The following is a 16,351-nucleotide window of genomic DNA, read 5'->3' as shown; positions in this document are numbered from 1 at the left end:
TAAAATTACTTTTTATGCGACTTTCATTTTGTAGATTAAATCATTAAACCATTTCGATCAGTACTTGGTAAAAAAAAAGAGAGAGAATTAATAGTACCCAGTTTTCCGATTCTCGTGCCATAATGTTGAGACAAAAAGATGCATATTTTGCAATAACCAATGATCATAATGGCTTAGATATAAGCAATTTTGAGCAATTATACCTTATTGAGACTGATATATTTGGAGCTAGACGAAAATAGTTATTGAAGGTAATAATCTTTGAATTGAAAAGACAGACTGAAACAAAATAATATGTTTGAAATTTCAGAAGAATATAAGCAGCCCACGTGGAAGGTGATTTTTTTTTCAAAATGCGATTAGTTTTCGAAGTTAGCAATTGTTGATCTTAAGGTACAATGAATTATTAGTAGGATAAAGGAAAAAATAAAAAAGATTATTTGAAGCTGGTACTTGTTCATGAAGCAATTAAAAGGAGAGGAATAATTAATTACTAGTTAAATCATCATGTGTATAAATCCAAATTCTCATATACGTACACACATAAGTTCAAAAACTGGTTCCAAGTCTACTATTGTCTTAAGGAATTAGGTTACTCTCCATTTTTATGGGTAGTGGAAGTGAAAATGAAAGAAGGGAATATATGGCTTAAAACGTGTGAAGGCCGCAAATGTATTAATTTCAAGAATTAAAGCTTTACTACTACTTCTTTTTTTCCTCTTTTTCTTTTAAGGAGACATACAAAACTGTTAGTATTTATGCAAAATGTTTTGGATATTCTTCTTATCTTTTTGTTTATAATTATTTTGTGCTTATATACACCTTTCAAGCTTTAATAAGTTACCTTAAACACTTCAAATGATATTGGAAAAGTTGGAAATACCTAGTAATATAATATAATTATGTATCATATAAGTAACTTTCATGGATTTCAATCGAATTCGATCCCCTTTTCTTTAATGAGTTCTGACAATTTGAAATAATTTTTGTCCTAAAAATCATTAGTAATTCTATTGTCCTTATACAATAAAAATTCATTTCTTAATATCTTACCTTAAAATGTAGATACCGAAAGTTGTGATTCTACTCATGCTTTTTGTTTAAAATATTATTTGTGTTATAAACAAAAAATTATATTTTTTCAAAACTATTTTTATACTTAATGGTTATTTAAAAGATTTATCTTTAGAGAGAGAGAGAGCTCTTATTTAGAAACATGGTGAGTTAAAAAAAATGATATTTTTTCAAATGTGAAGTATTATGATTTACGAGGCATAATAATTACAAATATATATTAAAATTGAATAGTTTATAATACAGGGGTGGAATGAATTAGTTTACAGTTTAGTAACAACTCATCAATCTGGTCCCATTAAAACACTAACCTTAGCGTAGCTTACAACTTTGATTTTTCAAAACTTTAAAAAAAAAAAAAAAATCTTGGCAATCAAACAAAACTGATCAAGTACACATAGAACTAAATATTTTTAAGCCTAACTCTATCAACATTTTCTTATAAAAGAAACATATAAGCTAAAAAAAGTCTCATCAGTAGTTTTGGTTTTATCTCAATATTTCTTTCTTCCTATTTGCATATTTTTTTATGTATAACTAATTAGTGAATATAAAAGTAAATAAATAAATAAAAAAATAATAGTGGACTCTTATTAGTTACTCCCGCTTTTATCGCTGATATTTTTGTTTAATATTCCCCGCCATAGTTTATGTACAGTATATATCTATACTGTAGAGCCTTAGACTACTAACTACTAATCCAATATGTACTCTTTTAGAGAGAGAGAGAGAGAGAGAGAGAGATTGGCCTTGCTAGGCTTTTGGCCTTTTGTGTGCTTTTGTCCAACCCCAGTGAGAAAAAAAAGAAACAGATAGCAAAAGAGAACAGTGACGATAGGTACTTCTTATAAGAACAACTAGAAGAACCACTCAATAACCCCACCTCCTCTCCCTTTCTCATCTCTCTCTCTCTCTCTCCCTCCCTCCCTCTCACTCTCCCTCCTTTAGAATTTCTACCATCTAATCTTGGTAATATGGACAATCAACGCAACCCTCTTCTTGGTGTTGGCTGGGCTTACTACTGCCATGGAAAGGTAACAATTTTCTTCTCTTTACTCTTCGAAGACTACTTACTCAAATGATTTAGTCTTGGAAAATGTATAATGGGGTTTCCTTACTCGTAAATCTAGAACTGCCCAAAACCATTTTTGGGTACTACTAGTCTAGTATTAACTCTTCTGGTTTAGACGTAGGAGTAATACTAAAACACTACCTTGTAAAATGGAGTCAAATTTGTGTGTTCCTATTTGCAAATTAAGAGAACGGTTCTTAATGGTACTGTTTATTTGGGTTGTACAGAATGTTGAAGATGAGTTGAGGAGTTCCCTTTGTTTTGCAAAACTAGAGCTTGATCAGACAAGGGTAGCATTACAAGATGAGCTAAGAAAGAAGGACGATCAACTAAGCCATCTCAGAGATCTGCTTAACAAAACCATCAAAGAAAAAGATGAAGTCCAGGAGAAATGCCAAAGACTCCTTTTGGAGAAACTCCTGCTTCAGCAGCAGCAGCAACAAACAGCTCCTCTTTCAGGAATTTCCAGCATTGAAGATGAGCCCAGAAGAGGAATTGACTCTAATAATGGCTTCTCTTCTTCAGATTGTGAAGAAAGCATAGTCTCCTCTCCAGTGATGGACCAAATTCAGCAAACCCAGTTGGCAACAACACCAGCTGCAGCTGCAGCTGCACCCTCCATTTCAGAGGCGGCCCTGGACCTAGTCTGTGAGAAGCCATTACCTGAAAAGGGAAAGCTTTTGCAGGCTGTGATGAAAGCTGGGCCACTTCTTCAGACCCTTCTCCTGGCTGGACCTCTTCCCCAATGGAGACACCCACCACCTCCACTGGAGTCCTTTGAGATCCCACCAGTGACCATCCCTTCACCACCACCACCACCACAAGTACTGTTCCACCAAGATTCCTTCATTAACAACTTTAATGGCTGCAACAACACCATTACCAACTGTGGCAGAGTCAACAGGAAAAGGGTCCTCTGTGATGGCTCTGATTCTCCCACAGAAGCCAAGTACCAAGGGATTGTTCTTCACTGACTGATATTTCTGCTATTAAGAAGTAATCCTTTTTTTTTGTCCAATTCTACTATAGGTTTGATAATTATAATTTTAATACAACTAAAAGAGAGGTTAGTGAGGATTATGAAGAAAAAAAACAAAAAAAAATTGAACTTGGGGTATTTTAACTGATGATCTAGCATTTTGTACAGAGGTTTGTTCTAGTGAAAAAAAGAACCAATCCCAAATTAACTCAGTGAGATGAGTAAAAGAAAGGAAGCTTGTTTCATTCATTCAGGCTCTTCTGCAAGCGGTTGTTGTGTGGGGATTTTGTCTCTCCTTTACTTATTTAATTTTCCTTCACATTTTAGTATTTTGCTCCAAGATGTGAAATGGGGTCCCTTGATTTTTCCAACAACGTAGTTGTGGACTGTAAAAAAAATTGTAACTTTTTTTACTAGTTTAGTATGCAAGAGTGTGTTGTTGTGTTGTGTTGTGTATCTATGTAATGTTGAAAGAAAGTGACAGAATCACTTCTAAACATTAAGAAAAATAGGTGTGTAGTTGTTGGGTGTGGGTGTGGGTGTGGCCAACAACCAGAAGGTTTTTGTTTTAAGAGAGCCTTTGAGCTTGTCGGGTTGAGTGGATCCCACAAATCAGAATCAGGATCTGATTACTGGTGTGATGTATGATTATATTTATATATTTTTTCTCCCAAGTCTTTTTTTGAAGGGAAGTTATGATTATATACAATTAAGTCTCTAATTTGTTTATGTTTTTTTTTCTTTTTATGTCTGTTTTAATGTAGAAGAATTCATTAACTAAAGCCTCTTTTGTAATTTTATCTGCCCCCACTTTCAACTTGTTTTTAATACTTTGTTTTAGCTTTGAACCTTTATCCCTCTAAAGTTGAAGCAAATAATGTAAGAGGGTATCCAAGTTGCCAATGGCATGGCATTTTATTACTGAGAAAAAGCACTGCACTGAGTTGACCAAAACCTTTATACTTGCATAAATAAATAAATAATGAAATAGTGAAGGAGACAAAGCTGACCTTCATTCTTGTTGGGTCTTTTTCTTTCACATTTCACACGCTAGACCTTAACTAATTCTATTGCCGTTTAGGCCTTCCAATGCCAAAGTTTTTTGTGGCTTCTCGAATGTGAAAATGATCTCTTCGTTAATATTCTAGCCCAAAGAACAAATCATCTAAGCTATAGTATGGAACTTGAGTTACCCTATTTTAAAGTTGGGTTATTTCCAAATGTGTTATTATGAACCAAACCCTCTTCAAAATCATTACCTTTTATGAATACATGCTTCTAAGATATGTGCATGAGTCATGATTTTGTCTCTAGAAGAGTCCAACATCTCATTTTTATGTTACTTATTAAATCATATGCGACGCCATTTAGCAACACACTATTTTTCATTTTCTTTTATACTTTTATTATTTCTTGATATTTTTCTAATTAGTAATATTATTTATATATACATACATCAATGACATCGAAAAGTCTTAACTAGAGTTAGAAATAGATTACATTCAGCGCTTCTAGTACAAAATGTAATTTTTTAGATGTAATCCAAGTTTACTTATTATTTTATCCGTTCATGTATTATCAAATAATAAAATGGACCTAATGTACTAACAATGTGTGAATATAAGAAATATTACGATGCCAAAACTATTAGAAGTTGGAAACTTTTTAGTTTTCTTTCCAAGTAAACGTACTTTGATCTTTGATCACATGGTCACATTATTAGTGGTCTAACTCTAATCTCTTAAAAAGAAAATAAAATTCCAACTATTATAAGAATCCCATGGTTTTCATGCTGTATGTTTAAAACGATCTTGCGTCACTTTTAAAAGTTAATCTTTCAGAGTGAGTTATAAATATGTTTCTAATTAGTGGAAGATTTTTTTGAAAAAAAATAGTGAAGAATTTATACAATTTCTTTTAAAAAAAATATTTTCTGACTTGGAGTTTTGAGTAAAATATGGTTGTAAAAATGGAGAAACCATTTGATAAGTAAGAAAATAGCTGCTTTTGCATCTAATTCTGTGGGTGACTAGACAGCAAACCAATAAGTCTCAAAACTAAAATCAGTATGAAATCCAAAAGCAAAGAGAGAATATTAGGAGGAGCCCAAAGCCCAATGGTTGGTAACTTACTGGGTCCACACGGCAATGTTTTTAAAGAAAAATACTTTTTTTAAAATTTTTTTTTTTAATTATATAAATATTTTTTTTAACAAAAAAAAAAGGTGAATTTTGATACAAGTTGGAATTGGATTAGATGATCTTGACTACTTGACCTAATCAAGCAATGTGGTTCAATGGATTAGAGATATGACCTTCTCCATGGGAAAACGTCCTTTCAGGTCTCTCCCCCTTAGCCCTATTAGGGCCAAAGACTTTTCTTAACCATTAAAGCTTTGTATTGTGTTAGCACCAATCACATATGTCATTAATTAGGCAGAGCTCCATGAACAACGATGGTTGGATGGATGGCTCTCTCTCCCCCAAATGCACTTTACAATTCCAATTTAGAATTGATGGATTTTCGGTTGAAATTACTTCCAATTGACATTGTTGATAACAGCGAACGTGTTCTGAATTTCATATCATAATTAAATGAAATGTATGAATATATATTACATTTCTAATAGGGTTCATGATCTTTAATCTTAAATAAGTTAGAAGTCTTTTTGTATTGTGATTTGTTGGTGTTCAACATGTCAAAGCACATGCCAAGCAACTGTTTGAGATTAGTTTAGTACAGTATGAAGTAAAGCCTATTTAAACACCAAGTCAGTTTGTATTTTTTTTAAAAGAAAAGATGAAATGCATCTGGTTAAATTCTATAAGTTCTATTTTATGTACTTGAATTAAAATTTAATATATTCTAGATTTTGACAAAATCTAATCTTATATATGCTAAATAAGTCGCATAATCTATACACATATCGATCTATAAGAGTAACCATATCAAAACTAAACACATAAACAAATGACAAGAAAAATAAAACAAGTGTCTAGGAAAAAAAAAGAAAGTATCCAAGAAAATTAAAACAATAGATAAATTTTTGGAGAATGACAAAAAGACAGACTAAGGAAATTCCGCAGAAAATAATAAATTGAAATTGGTGAATGCAAATAACCTAAAAAAACCAACACCAAATAGCATACAAATAAATTAACTCATAAATAATGTCTCAATTTCTGAAAAGCTAGCTCTAGCTGTAACTTCTATAATGAATCTAGTTGATCCTCTATAGGTAGATGACAAATCCATTGCCACACGAGTTGGTTAGCACAGATGTTGATTTTTTTCCTTCTAATTAATTGAAAGCATTCCTCTTCAATGAACATGTGAAGGAGGGTTATTTAGTCTTGCGCTGACGTGGTCAAGATACATCAGCAAATAAAATGTCACATCGGTATGTTGTTAATTATATTATATAAAATTCGACGGAAATTCCTATTTTATAACATTGTGAATAGTTTAAGGAGAATTTTTAACTGTAAAAAAAATATAAAGAGGAACGATAATGTATAAATTATAGTTCAAGGAGCAAAAATTTCAAATAGCCTAATAATAAAGGATGACTTACTAAGTGTTATTTGATAACACTTAAAAAAATAATTTTTTATTTAATTAATTAAAAATTTGACAATTAAACATAAAACAGAATTTGGTAACTCTATTTTTATTTATTATTTTTAAAAATTTTAAATAAAATTCATTAAATTTTAAAAATAGAATTTTTTCACTTTCAAAATTTTTTTAAACCACTTTTTGGTTTATTTATTTTTCTTCTCTTCTTTAAATCAACATCTTATCCCATTTTATATTGTTAAACAAAAAAATAAAAATAAAAGTTATCAAACCCATTTATTATTTTTTGTTTTTAAAAATAAAAAATAAAAATAGTTACCAAACATATTTTTAAAAATAAAAAAACAAAAATAAAAATAATATTCCTATTTTTGAGTTTAAAAAATTCAAAAACAAAATTTTTAACAAACACAACCTAAATTTTTCTTTCAGGCCATTTAGAGATCTATTTCTATCAAGTCAGACATTAAAGTTGTATTTATTATTTCTCCTGTGAACATGTTCTTCTTATGTCGAGTGATTCCTAATTAGCTTAGTAAACTCCTTAATAACCATTACAGAAATATGGAAAAGTCTATTTTCATTTATCTGTAGTACTAATAAATTTCTAAAATAGCACTGGTAGCGTGATAACATTACCGATGCTTTTTTATTCGGCTAAAAAAAATGGCTCTTATTAAATGAAGCTTTTGCCAAGTCAGCTAATATCTCCGAAGATAAAAAATTCGCAGTACATAAAATTCTCAGTTAATAATATGTTATACTAAAGTTTCCAACAAAAGACAGTCCAACAATGTTACAATAATCTCACATACCTTCCAAAAAACAAAAACAAATAAAGACAAAACAAAAGCAAAACACAACACGAAAGAAAAGAAAAACAAAATCTTTAAGATCTAATCTAAATTCATTCCTAATGCTAAAGCTACCGTACCAATTAAAATTTATAAAATTCAATTATTATTTATTATACTCCTAATAATTTATTAATTAAACTTTTATTTATTTTGTAGTTTCTCCATCCACTTGTACCCTCATTCACTCTTATTCCCCTAGTATATATTTTCACATGTAATACTACTATTGATGTTATTACTCAATAGACATCGAATTTAAGTGGATTGGAATGAACATAACGTATTTATAAAATAACACAACACCATGTAACGTACTAATTAATCTAGAATCGTTACACTGTGTGTTTAAAATAGTGCTTAATTTATTAAGCGAGTCATTTGGACTTAAATATATGATTAAAGTTAACTAATGGTTAGGTATTAAAATTTTTTGTCAAAGAAGTAATACTTTTCATTAAAAATCTAAGTATATACACGAGATCCCAAAAAAAGTTTATAAGCCGAATACAAATGTGAACAAAGTACAAAAGTGGCCGGCCTAAGCGGCAAAATAGGATAAAACCTAGATCCTCAAGAGAAATCCCGCCTGTGGCGGTCGAGCAGACTGCATATGTACATACTGCTCCTAGAGCTCTCTAGCTCATGACTGATCCAGCTTCTCTTTGCCTTTACATGCACCATATAGCACCCATGAGCCAAGACCCAACAAGAAAACTCAAATAAGCGAAACAATTAACCAATAGAATATAAATCATAGATAACATGCTTATCAGTTATAATCAACTTACGCAAGCAATCGATTCATTTATGCGACATTTATGTCAAACAAGTGCATACCACACTCCTAGAGTGGCCCAACCATAATAGTCTGCATTCCACATGCTATTGTCGACCACGAATTATAAGTCGAGTTTTCCAGACAAATACAACCAGATATGCATTTCAGGTATAACACAATTAAACACAATCCAAAGACATTCATATTTAAACGAGCATTCAAAGCGTGGTTATAACCACTTTCAATAACTGGGGCCAATGTCCTATTCTTAGTGCAGGTGCGGTTTTCTTTCCTCAGGGCTTGCGTGAAAGATGAAACGACCTCGATTGCGATCCCTGTTTTGAGCCTCGTGGAAACCCTAGTCACAACACAAGTATGCACTTATTAGAAATCAACTCTAAATCCTGAGTTCCAATCTAAACCCTAACCCTTGGAACCACTATTCCTAGTTAATGAGGCACTAGAAACGTCCCCCGAGCCCCCAAAATAGATTCCTGAGGCCCTGAGCCTAAATCCCAAAATTTAGAAAAGCACACATTCGGGGCACATGGCGTGGTCGCGCCTGCCCCAAGAGCGGTCGTGCCCACATAAACTTTGGGGTTTCTACGGCATTGGCGCAATCGTGCCCCTAGCCTCAAAACCCCAAATTGGAACCAAATTTCTAAGGTTCTGGGACCCTAGCGTAGTCGCGCCACGACCTAGCCTGGTTGCGCTAGGTCTCTAGAAACCCAAAACGAGCCCAGAATCAAAGTGTTCTTCCACAAACTTCAAACCCACAATTTTCCTGCATAACCAGCCTTGGAAATCAACCCAAGGCAGCTTTTTCATTAGATTTGTGACCTTAAAACACCTCATTAAACTTAGATAATCTAAACCCAACATCATTTAACCACATAAACACACTCAAAATCCAACTGAGCATGATTTATCATCAGTGAGTTTCAAACTCACTACAACTCCAAAAATCTGAATTTCAAACTTGGATTTTACAAACTTAGCAACAATAAATCCTTCCTTATAGATTACAACCCGTTTTCTATCATCAATATATATCCTAATCACCCTAAAGTTCTCAAATTCAAACCTCAAACCAAAATTCCCAAAAATTCAAGAATTCATGATGAACTTACACAAAATAGATAGACAAATTCTTACCTTTGCTAAATTTCAAAATCCTTATGCATATGGTGAATTTGGCAACTCCTTCCTTTACTGCTCAAATCCCTCCAAGCTTCCTCAATCTCCAAAAATCCTATCAACCTCAATATCCTGCCTTAGCACCAATTAGAACACCAAAAAAGAAACAAAGGAGAGGGGAATTTTTTTCCCAAAGGTTGTTGCCCACTGCACTAATTCATAGGCCAAATGACCATTTACCCCTACCAACACTTAACCTCAAAAGTAACTTCCAAGGGTATAATGGTCATTTATCCTAGTTTCCCACTAAAGCTCAAATTACATCTTAAATTTCAAATTAATCCGTTAACCTTCCAAACACCAATATTTCTCCCAATAATATTTCATTCTCCATTAATTCCCAAAATGCGCCAAAATTAAAATACCCCTAGGCTCACTTCGAGCTGGGTATAAATCCCTGTTGTGACTTTTCCACTAAATTGCTCAACAGGGTCTACTGAAGCACAATATCACAAATATATCTACATAATTGTTATCCAGATTTCCGGATAGCGTTTAGATTGATGTCCTCGGGGAAGCAGAATTACCAATGTCTTTCGCGGTAGGTGACCAGAGCTCGCGGGTGGACAGAAAGGCTTCGCCTCTCCCGTTTAGTGTCCGGATTACTCTTTCAAGCAAACACGACACGGAGGCTCGTCGACCCTCTCGGACTCCCGAAGGGGTATCCTTCAGGGAAGCTCCTTCCAGGAGGAGCTCTTCAAGTGGTCTTCGCGGAAACAGTTCCGTGCCTCGCACGGAACAAAACCAAGCGGTCGAGTCATGGAGGAGGCATATTTGGAATGATATCCACCTGACACAGGATCCCGCCTGACACGCCCGACAGGTCAAAGCCGCACACATCCCAGCACGCCTAAGGGTACCTTTTCGCCTACTGTTCCGCTGACAACTTGGAAAAGACGGCTGACTTTGTGTGTTCCCCATACTTTCACGTAAATATACCCACATAGAGTCTTGTAGCCATGCTACTACAGTAATTGTATCCCCTATTTATGGCTGGTGTAATTAAGACTCATGTACGTAGAGAAAAACCCTAATCCAAAACCCTAGCTATAAAGACCCCTTCATTTTACAAGAAGGGGGACGGTCAACAAATCACATAGCAAGAACTCTACTAAAATCTCTCTAGCTTCATCTTCTTCAAGAGAACCCGAGAGAAACACTGTGAGTGTGTGAAGTTCTTGTACACCAGCCATCTTACTGTAATCCTTTCCAAGTATAATAACATCGACTCGTGGACTAGAGCTTGTTAACGCCTGAACCACGTAAAAACACTGTTTGTTTAGTTACATTTCAGCACTTCTACAGTTCTTATCTTTTTATTATTCTGTTTGTATTCGTTTCCGAAAAACTCGGTAAACATTTTGGTGCTTTCATTGAGAGCTGTAGGAAGTTGTTAGTCAGCTCTTTTTCTGTGTACGTTTTTTGTATTCACTTCGTGCTAAAGAGATGGTGACTACGAGAAAATCCGCGGTTGACAAAAATGCTAGGGTCAACCCCGATACTGTGATGGAAGATGCGGTGCAAAACGAACCCTTGGACTACCAAGGTGAAGACCCGCCAGGATCGGGTCAGTACCGAAGATACGACATACCTAGAAGACGAAGAAGAGTATGTCCAAGACGATTATTACAAGGACGGTTGCTACTATGAGAAGGACCCAGAACTGATCCAAGTAGCCGAAGAACTGGAGGTCACCAAAGCCAAGCTTGCTGAGCAGGAGCGCCTCTCTGAAAAAATGCAGCGCATGATGGAGCGCCTCCAAAGAAAGTTCGGAGACCTAGGCGACTCGGACGAGGACGCCTCTGTTTTAGGTGGTGCTGATGCCGCTATGCCGGATCCAGCCGCTACTGGACCATCCAAAGCCGCCCCTAACAAGGGAAAAGAAAAAGTTGGAGAGCCTGTACGTGCTGACGCCCCTGCACCTCCTAAAGGCGTGAATCACCAGGCCGACTGCCCCCCCCGCTCGCAGAAGGCCTCTGGCGCTCCTAAGCCCATACGTCCTTCAGCCCCAAGGGGGCACTCCGTGCCTAAAGGGCCCGTTGCTAAGGCACCCAGGCCTAGGGGAAGGAACAACCGCCCCAGTGATTCCGTCAACCAGGACGGTCGGGCTGCGAACTCGCACTCCGAAGATAGCTGGTCCACGGTGGACCTAAGAAGAAGGTTGGAGGCCAAGTATGAAAAGGCCAAAGGAGAAAAGGCCCGGCCTCGCGGAGATGACCTCCGAAATCATATTAATGACAAGCTCCGGGGACGTGACCTCCCGGAGAGTGATACGAAGAGGCTCGAGGAACAGATTGCTGCCTTGACCAAGCTGGTCCGGAAGCAAAGTGGGGCCCTGTCAGACTCTGAGGAGGAAGACCCGGAACCATGTATTCGGAGGATCGCGGAAACGTCCCTCCCGGATAACTTCAAAATGCCTCACATAGAATTATATGATGGGAGGACAGACCCGCGTACCCACCTAGCTAAATACAACAAAATGATGCAAGTGGCGCGTGTCAGTGAAGACGCCAAATGCATGTGCTTCTCACTCACCCTTACCAAGTCCGCGGAGGACTGGTGGAAAAGATTAGCTCCCGGATCAATCCACAGTTGGAAGGAGCTACAGTCCGCATTCAGGAGGCAGTTCATTGCTGCCCGCGACCACGACATGGAGGTTGGTTCCTTAACCAACATCAAGCAGTAACCCAATGAGAACCTCAAAGCTTTCATTCAGAGAATGATGGAAGCTGCTGCAAAGACCAAGGTCAGCGATGACATGAAGCTGATCGTCCTTCAATCGGGCCTTACTGTCGACTCCTTGCTATGGGGGGAAATGCAAAGGAGACGGGCAGAAACGCTGTCCGAATTCATGTCAAAAGCTTAGGGAATCATCAACCTTGAGGATGCCTACCAGCAGGCCTTTGGAGTTCCCCCAGCTCCAACGCCTTCCGTGACTGCTCCGAGCTTTGCTTCGCAAGCTCCCGCACCAGCCCTCACGCTCCCAGGAGCCCAATTCACTCCAAGTGTGTATGGGTCTTCCGCGTCTGCTCAGACGCCGAGTCAAACCCATTTCTCTGGGTACGGAGCTGTACAAACCGGATGTAGTATCACTCCTGGCATGCCGCAGCCGCAAGCGGAAGGCCCAGAACGAAATTTGAGCCAATCGCGGAGCAAACGAAGCGGAAGAAACTCCAACCGGGGAGACCATTCCAAGAAACCCCGGAAGGACTATGAGCCCAAGTTCACGGAATATACCAGTTTGATAGACTCGCGAGAGAATGTCTATCGGGCGACCTGTAATATGGTCAACTACAGGAAGCCCCCGAAAGTATCTCACGGAGGAAGGCGTCCGCGAGACTCCAATAAGAGGTGTGAGTTCCACGGAGACGTGGGGCACACCACGAACGAGTGCCTTCAGCTGAAGGATGAGATCGAGTCCCTGGCAAGAGCGGGACACCTCGGTCAGTGGGTGAGGATACCCATTATCTATCCCGGACAGGGAGTAGTTCACGGAGCTGCATATTCCCCGGGACAGAGGGGGACCGCTAGCGCTCCTGGAGCCGGTCACCCCCAAGCTCCCGGGTCTCAGTTCCCAGCGCTTCCTGCTCCAACCGCTCCGGCACCCATTGCCTTGTTGGTTCCAGGACCTGGCAACCCATATCCGCCTGGCCTTGCTCCGCCACCCGTTGACGGACACGTAGCCACCATTTCCGAAGGACCGCACCTTGCCGGAAGCACCCGCAACTCCCAGAAGAGGTACTTGAGGGAGTTAGAACACACCGGGGAGATATGCGCCTTGGTTCAATCACCTGCTCAACGTCCCTGAATGATGGATCTTCCCATCACCTTCACGGAGGAAGATGCTCGACATGTGCACTTCCCCCACAACGATCCCCTCGTGGTGGAAGCCCAGATTGCCAATAAGAAGGTCTCACGGATCTTGGTCGATAACGGAAGCTCCGTAAACATCCTCTTCAAAGCAGCCTTCCACGCGATCGGATTAACCGAGACAGACCTGACCCCATGCCCCATCCAGCTTCAAGGGTTCAATGGGGATGCACTCATGCCATTAGGCAAAATTCAACTTCCAGTCACCCTCAGAGGAGAAAGCGACGCTTGTGCCTTCAAGCACAGCACATTCGTGGTGGTCGACTGCCCCACGGCGTATAATGCCATCCTAGGCCGACCAGTCCTAATAGATTGTGGGGCCATAACCTCGATACGCCACTTATGCTTGAAGTTTCCATGCGACGATGGGCGTATCGGCACCCTCCGAGGAGACCAGCGAAGTGCACGAAGCTGTTATAACGTCTCCGTCCGATCCGTCTACACGGTCCAGGAGACGGTTGCTGCCATTCCTTTGGCGGAAGAATTACCAGAAACTGGGGGTGCTCAAGAGGCATACTTTGACGAACTCGACCCAAGAGTGGGAATCGAGAAAGCGATAGAGCCGATGGAGGAAGTCGAAGAGGTGATCCTCAACCCGGGAGATCCCACCAAAGTCATTCAGGTGGGGAAAAACCTGCCGTCGGCCATTCGAGATAAGATCGTGGCCACTGTGAAGAATAATCAGGATATCCTGGCATGGTGCATCGCTGATATGACAGGGATTAATCCTAATGTTGCGTGCCACGCACTCAACATAGACCCATCTGCAACTCCAATTCGACAAAAGAGGAGGCCGTTAGACCCAGTGAGGGTCGAAGCCGTCAAAGCTGAAGTGGACAAGCTGATGTCCATAGGCTTTCTCCAGGAGTCACACTATCCCGTGTGGTTGGCCAACCCAGTTCTGGTCCCGAAACCCGATGGGTCCTGGAGAATGTGCATTGACTTCACGGACCTAAACAAAGCCTGCCCGAAAGATTGTTTCCCTCTTCCGCGAATCGATCAGATGGTAGACGCTACTTCCGGGTACGAACTCTTATCCTTCATGGATGCGTACTCCGGATACAACCAGATCAAGATGCATGTCGCGGACCAGGAACACACCAGCTTCCTCACGGACAAGGGTGTCTACTGTTACGTGGTCATGCCTTTCGGTTTGAAGAATGCTGGGGCAACGTACCAGCGTCTAGTAAACAGGATGTTCAAGGACCAACTGGGGAGGAACATGGAGGTGTACGTGGACGACATGTTGGTAAAGTCCAAGACCTCCGGGGACCACAGTGACGACCTTGAGGAAGCTTTCGCCGTGATCCGAAAGTACGGAATGAAACTGAATCCAAAGAAATGTACTTTCGGGGTCTCGTCTGGGAAGTTCCTCGGTTTCATTGTCAGCTCCCGCGGAGTGGAAGCCAACCCTGAGAAAATTAAGGCGTTCATAGATATGCCTTCCCCCCGGAAGCATAAGGATGTCCAGAGCGTTACCGGAAGGATAGCTGCTCTCAGCCGCTTCGTATCCAAGGCCACTGACAAGTGTATCCCCTTCTTCAATGTGTTGCGAGGAAACAAGAAGTTCGAGTGGACCCCCGAATGCGAAGCAGCCTTCCAACACCTCAAGGAACATTTAACCCGAGCTCCCATTCTGTCCAAACCTGTCGAAGGAGAGGCGTTGTTCTTATACTTAGCTGTGACAGAGCACGCAGTGAGTGCCGCTCTCGTCCGGGAAGATGGCCGTATCCAGCTCCCTGTGTATTACGTAAGCAAGAGGTTACTGGACGCCGAGTCCAGGTATTCAATGATCGAAAAACTCTCCCTCTGCTTGCTAATTGCTTCGCAGAAGCTAAGGCCATATTTCCAGGCGCACACCATCAAAGTACTCACCAACCACCCTCTCCGACAAGTCTTGCAGAAGTCCGAGTCTTCTGGCAGATTGCTTAAGTGGGCCATGGAACTGAGCCAGTTCGACGTCCACTACCAACCACGTGTTTCCATAAAAGGTCAAGCTCTCGCGGACTTTATTGTGGAATGCTCGGGAATGAATGACCTCCTGGAAGATCCTGTCCCGGAACTTCCCACATGGAAGGTCTATGTAGACGGAGCCTCAAATGAAAAAGGAGCTGGAGCAGGGGTCATCCTAATATCTCCCCAAGGGCATCAGCTCCAGAGCGCCATCCGTTTCGCGTTCCCAACATCCAACAACGAGGCAGAACACGAAGCCATGTTAGCTGGATTACGATTGGCCAGAGAAGTCGGAGCCCAAAAAATCGAAGTATACAGCGACTCCCTACTTGTGGTAAACCAAATATCCGGGGAATACCAGACGAAAGGCGAAAGAATGGCTGCCTACGTGTCTCTCTCTCGCGGCCTACTACAGAATTTCAAAGGCTACCAAATCCGCCAGGTCCCCCGGGACCAGAACTCACTCGCGGACACGCTGGCCAAGCTTGCAACGGACCCGGAGATTGAACAGTATGGCCTAGTCCCCATCAGGCACTTAGAAGCCCCCAGTACTGAGACACGAAGGATAAACGCCATCATCGACCATTCCCACTCCTGGATAGGACCCATCCTCAGATTTCTCACCATCGGAGAGCTCCCCACTGATAAAGCTGATGCAAGGAAGCTCCACTATCAAGCTCCCCGATACGTGGTTATGGATGGAAAGCTTTACCGCAGGGGGTTGTCCATACCCTTCCTTAGGTGTGTTGCCGGAACTGAAGTCAGCGCCATCATCCATGAGGTTCACGGAGGCTTCTGTGGCGATCATACCTCCGGGCTGAGCCTCTCCAAAAAGATCCTTCGACAAGGATACTTCTGACCCACCATGAAGAAGGATTGTGTGGATTATGTCAGAAAATGTGAGCAGTGCCAGAGGTACGCCAAGGTTCCGCGAGCGCCGCCTACAGAAATTACCTTAATGACCAGCCCCTGGCCGTTCGCCGTTTGGGGCA

At 40.2% G+C, this 16,351-nt stretch overlaps 1 protein-coding gene across 1 annotated transcript; it reads left to right on the top strand.

Moving 5' to 3' along the window:
* The first annotated feature begins 1,795 nt into the window (after positions 1-1,795).
* On the top strand, positions 1,796-3,846 carry LOC133788634 (uncharacterized). Its single transcript, XM_062226191.1, has 2 exons — positions 1,796-2,108; positions 2,374-3,846. Exons 1-2 carry the CDS (start codon positions 2,049-2,051, stop codon positions 3,118-3,120), a joined length of 807 nt encoding a protein of 268 aa, XP_062082175.1. The 5' UTR covers positions 1,796-2,048; the 3' UTR covers positions 3,121-3,846.
* Positions 3,847-16,351: the final 12,505 nt, after the last annotated feature.

Source organism: Humulus lupulus, chromosome 7, assembly GCF_963169125.1.
Source record: "Humulus lupulus chromosome 7, drHumLupu1.1, whole genome shotgun sequence".
NCBI lineage: Eukaryota > Viridiplantae > Streptophyta > Magnoliopsida > Rosales > Cannabaceae > Humulus > Humulus lupulus.
Note: the sequence above shows the minus strand (reverse complement) of the source record. Positions and strands in the feature narration are given on the sequence as shown.

Bases quoted from the DNA above. Each gene is read 5' to 3' on its own strand.
- LOC133788634 (XM_062226191.1), top strand. From the start codon at position 2,049: ATGGACAATCAACGCAACCCTCTTCTTGGTGTTGGCTGGGCTTACTAC. The intron at 2,109-2,373 runs GTAACAATTTTC...TGGGTTGTACAG, and splicing joins CTTACTACTGCCATGGAAAG to AATGTTGAAGATGAGTTGAG.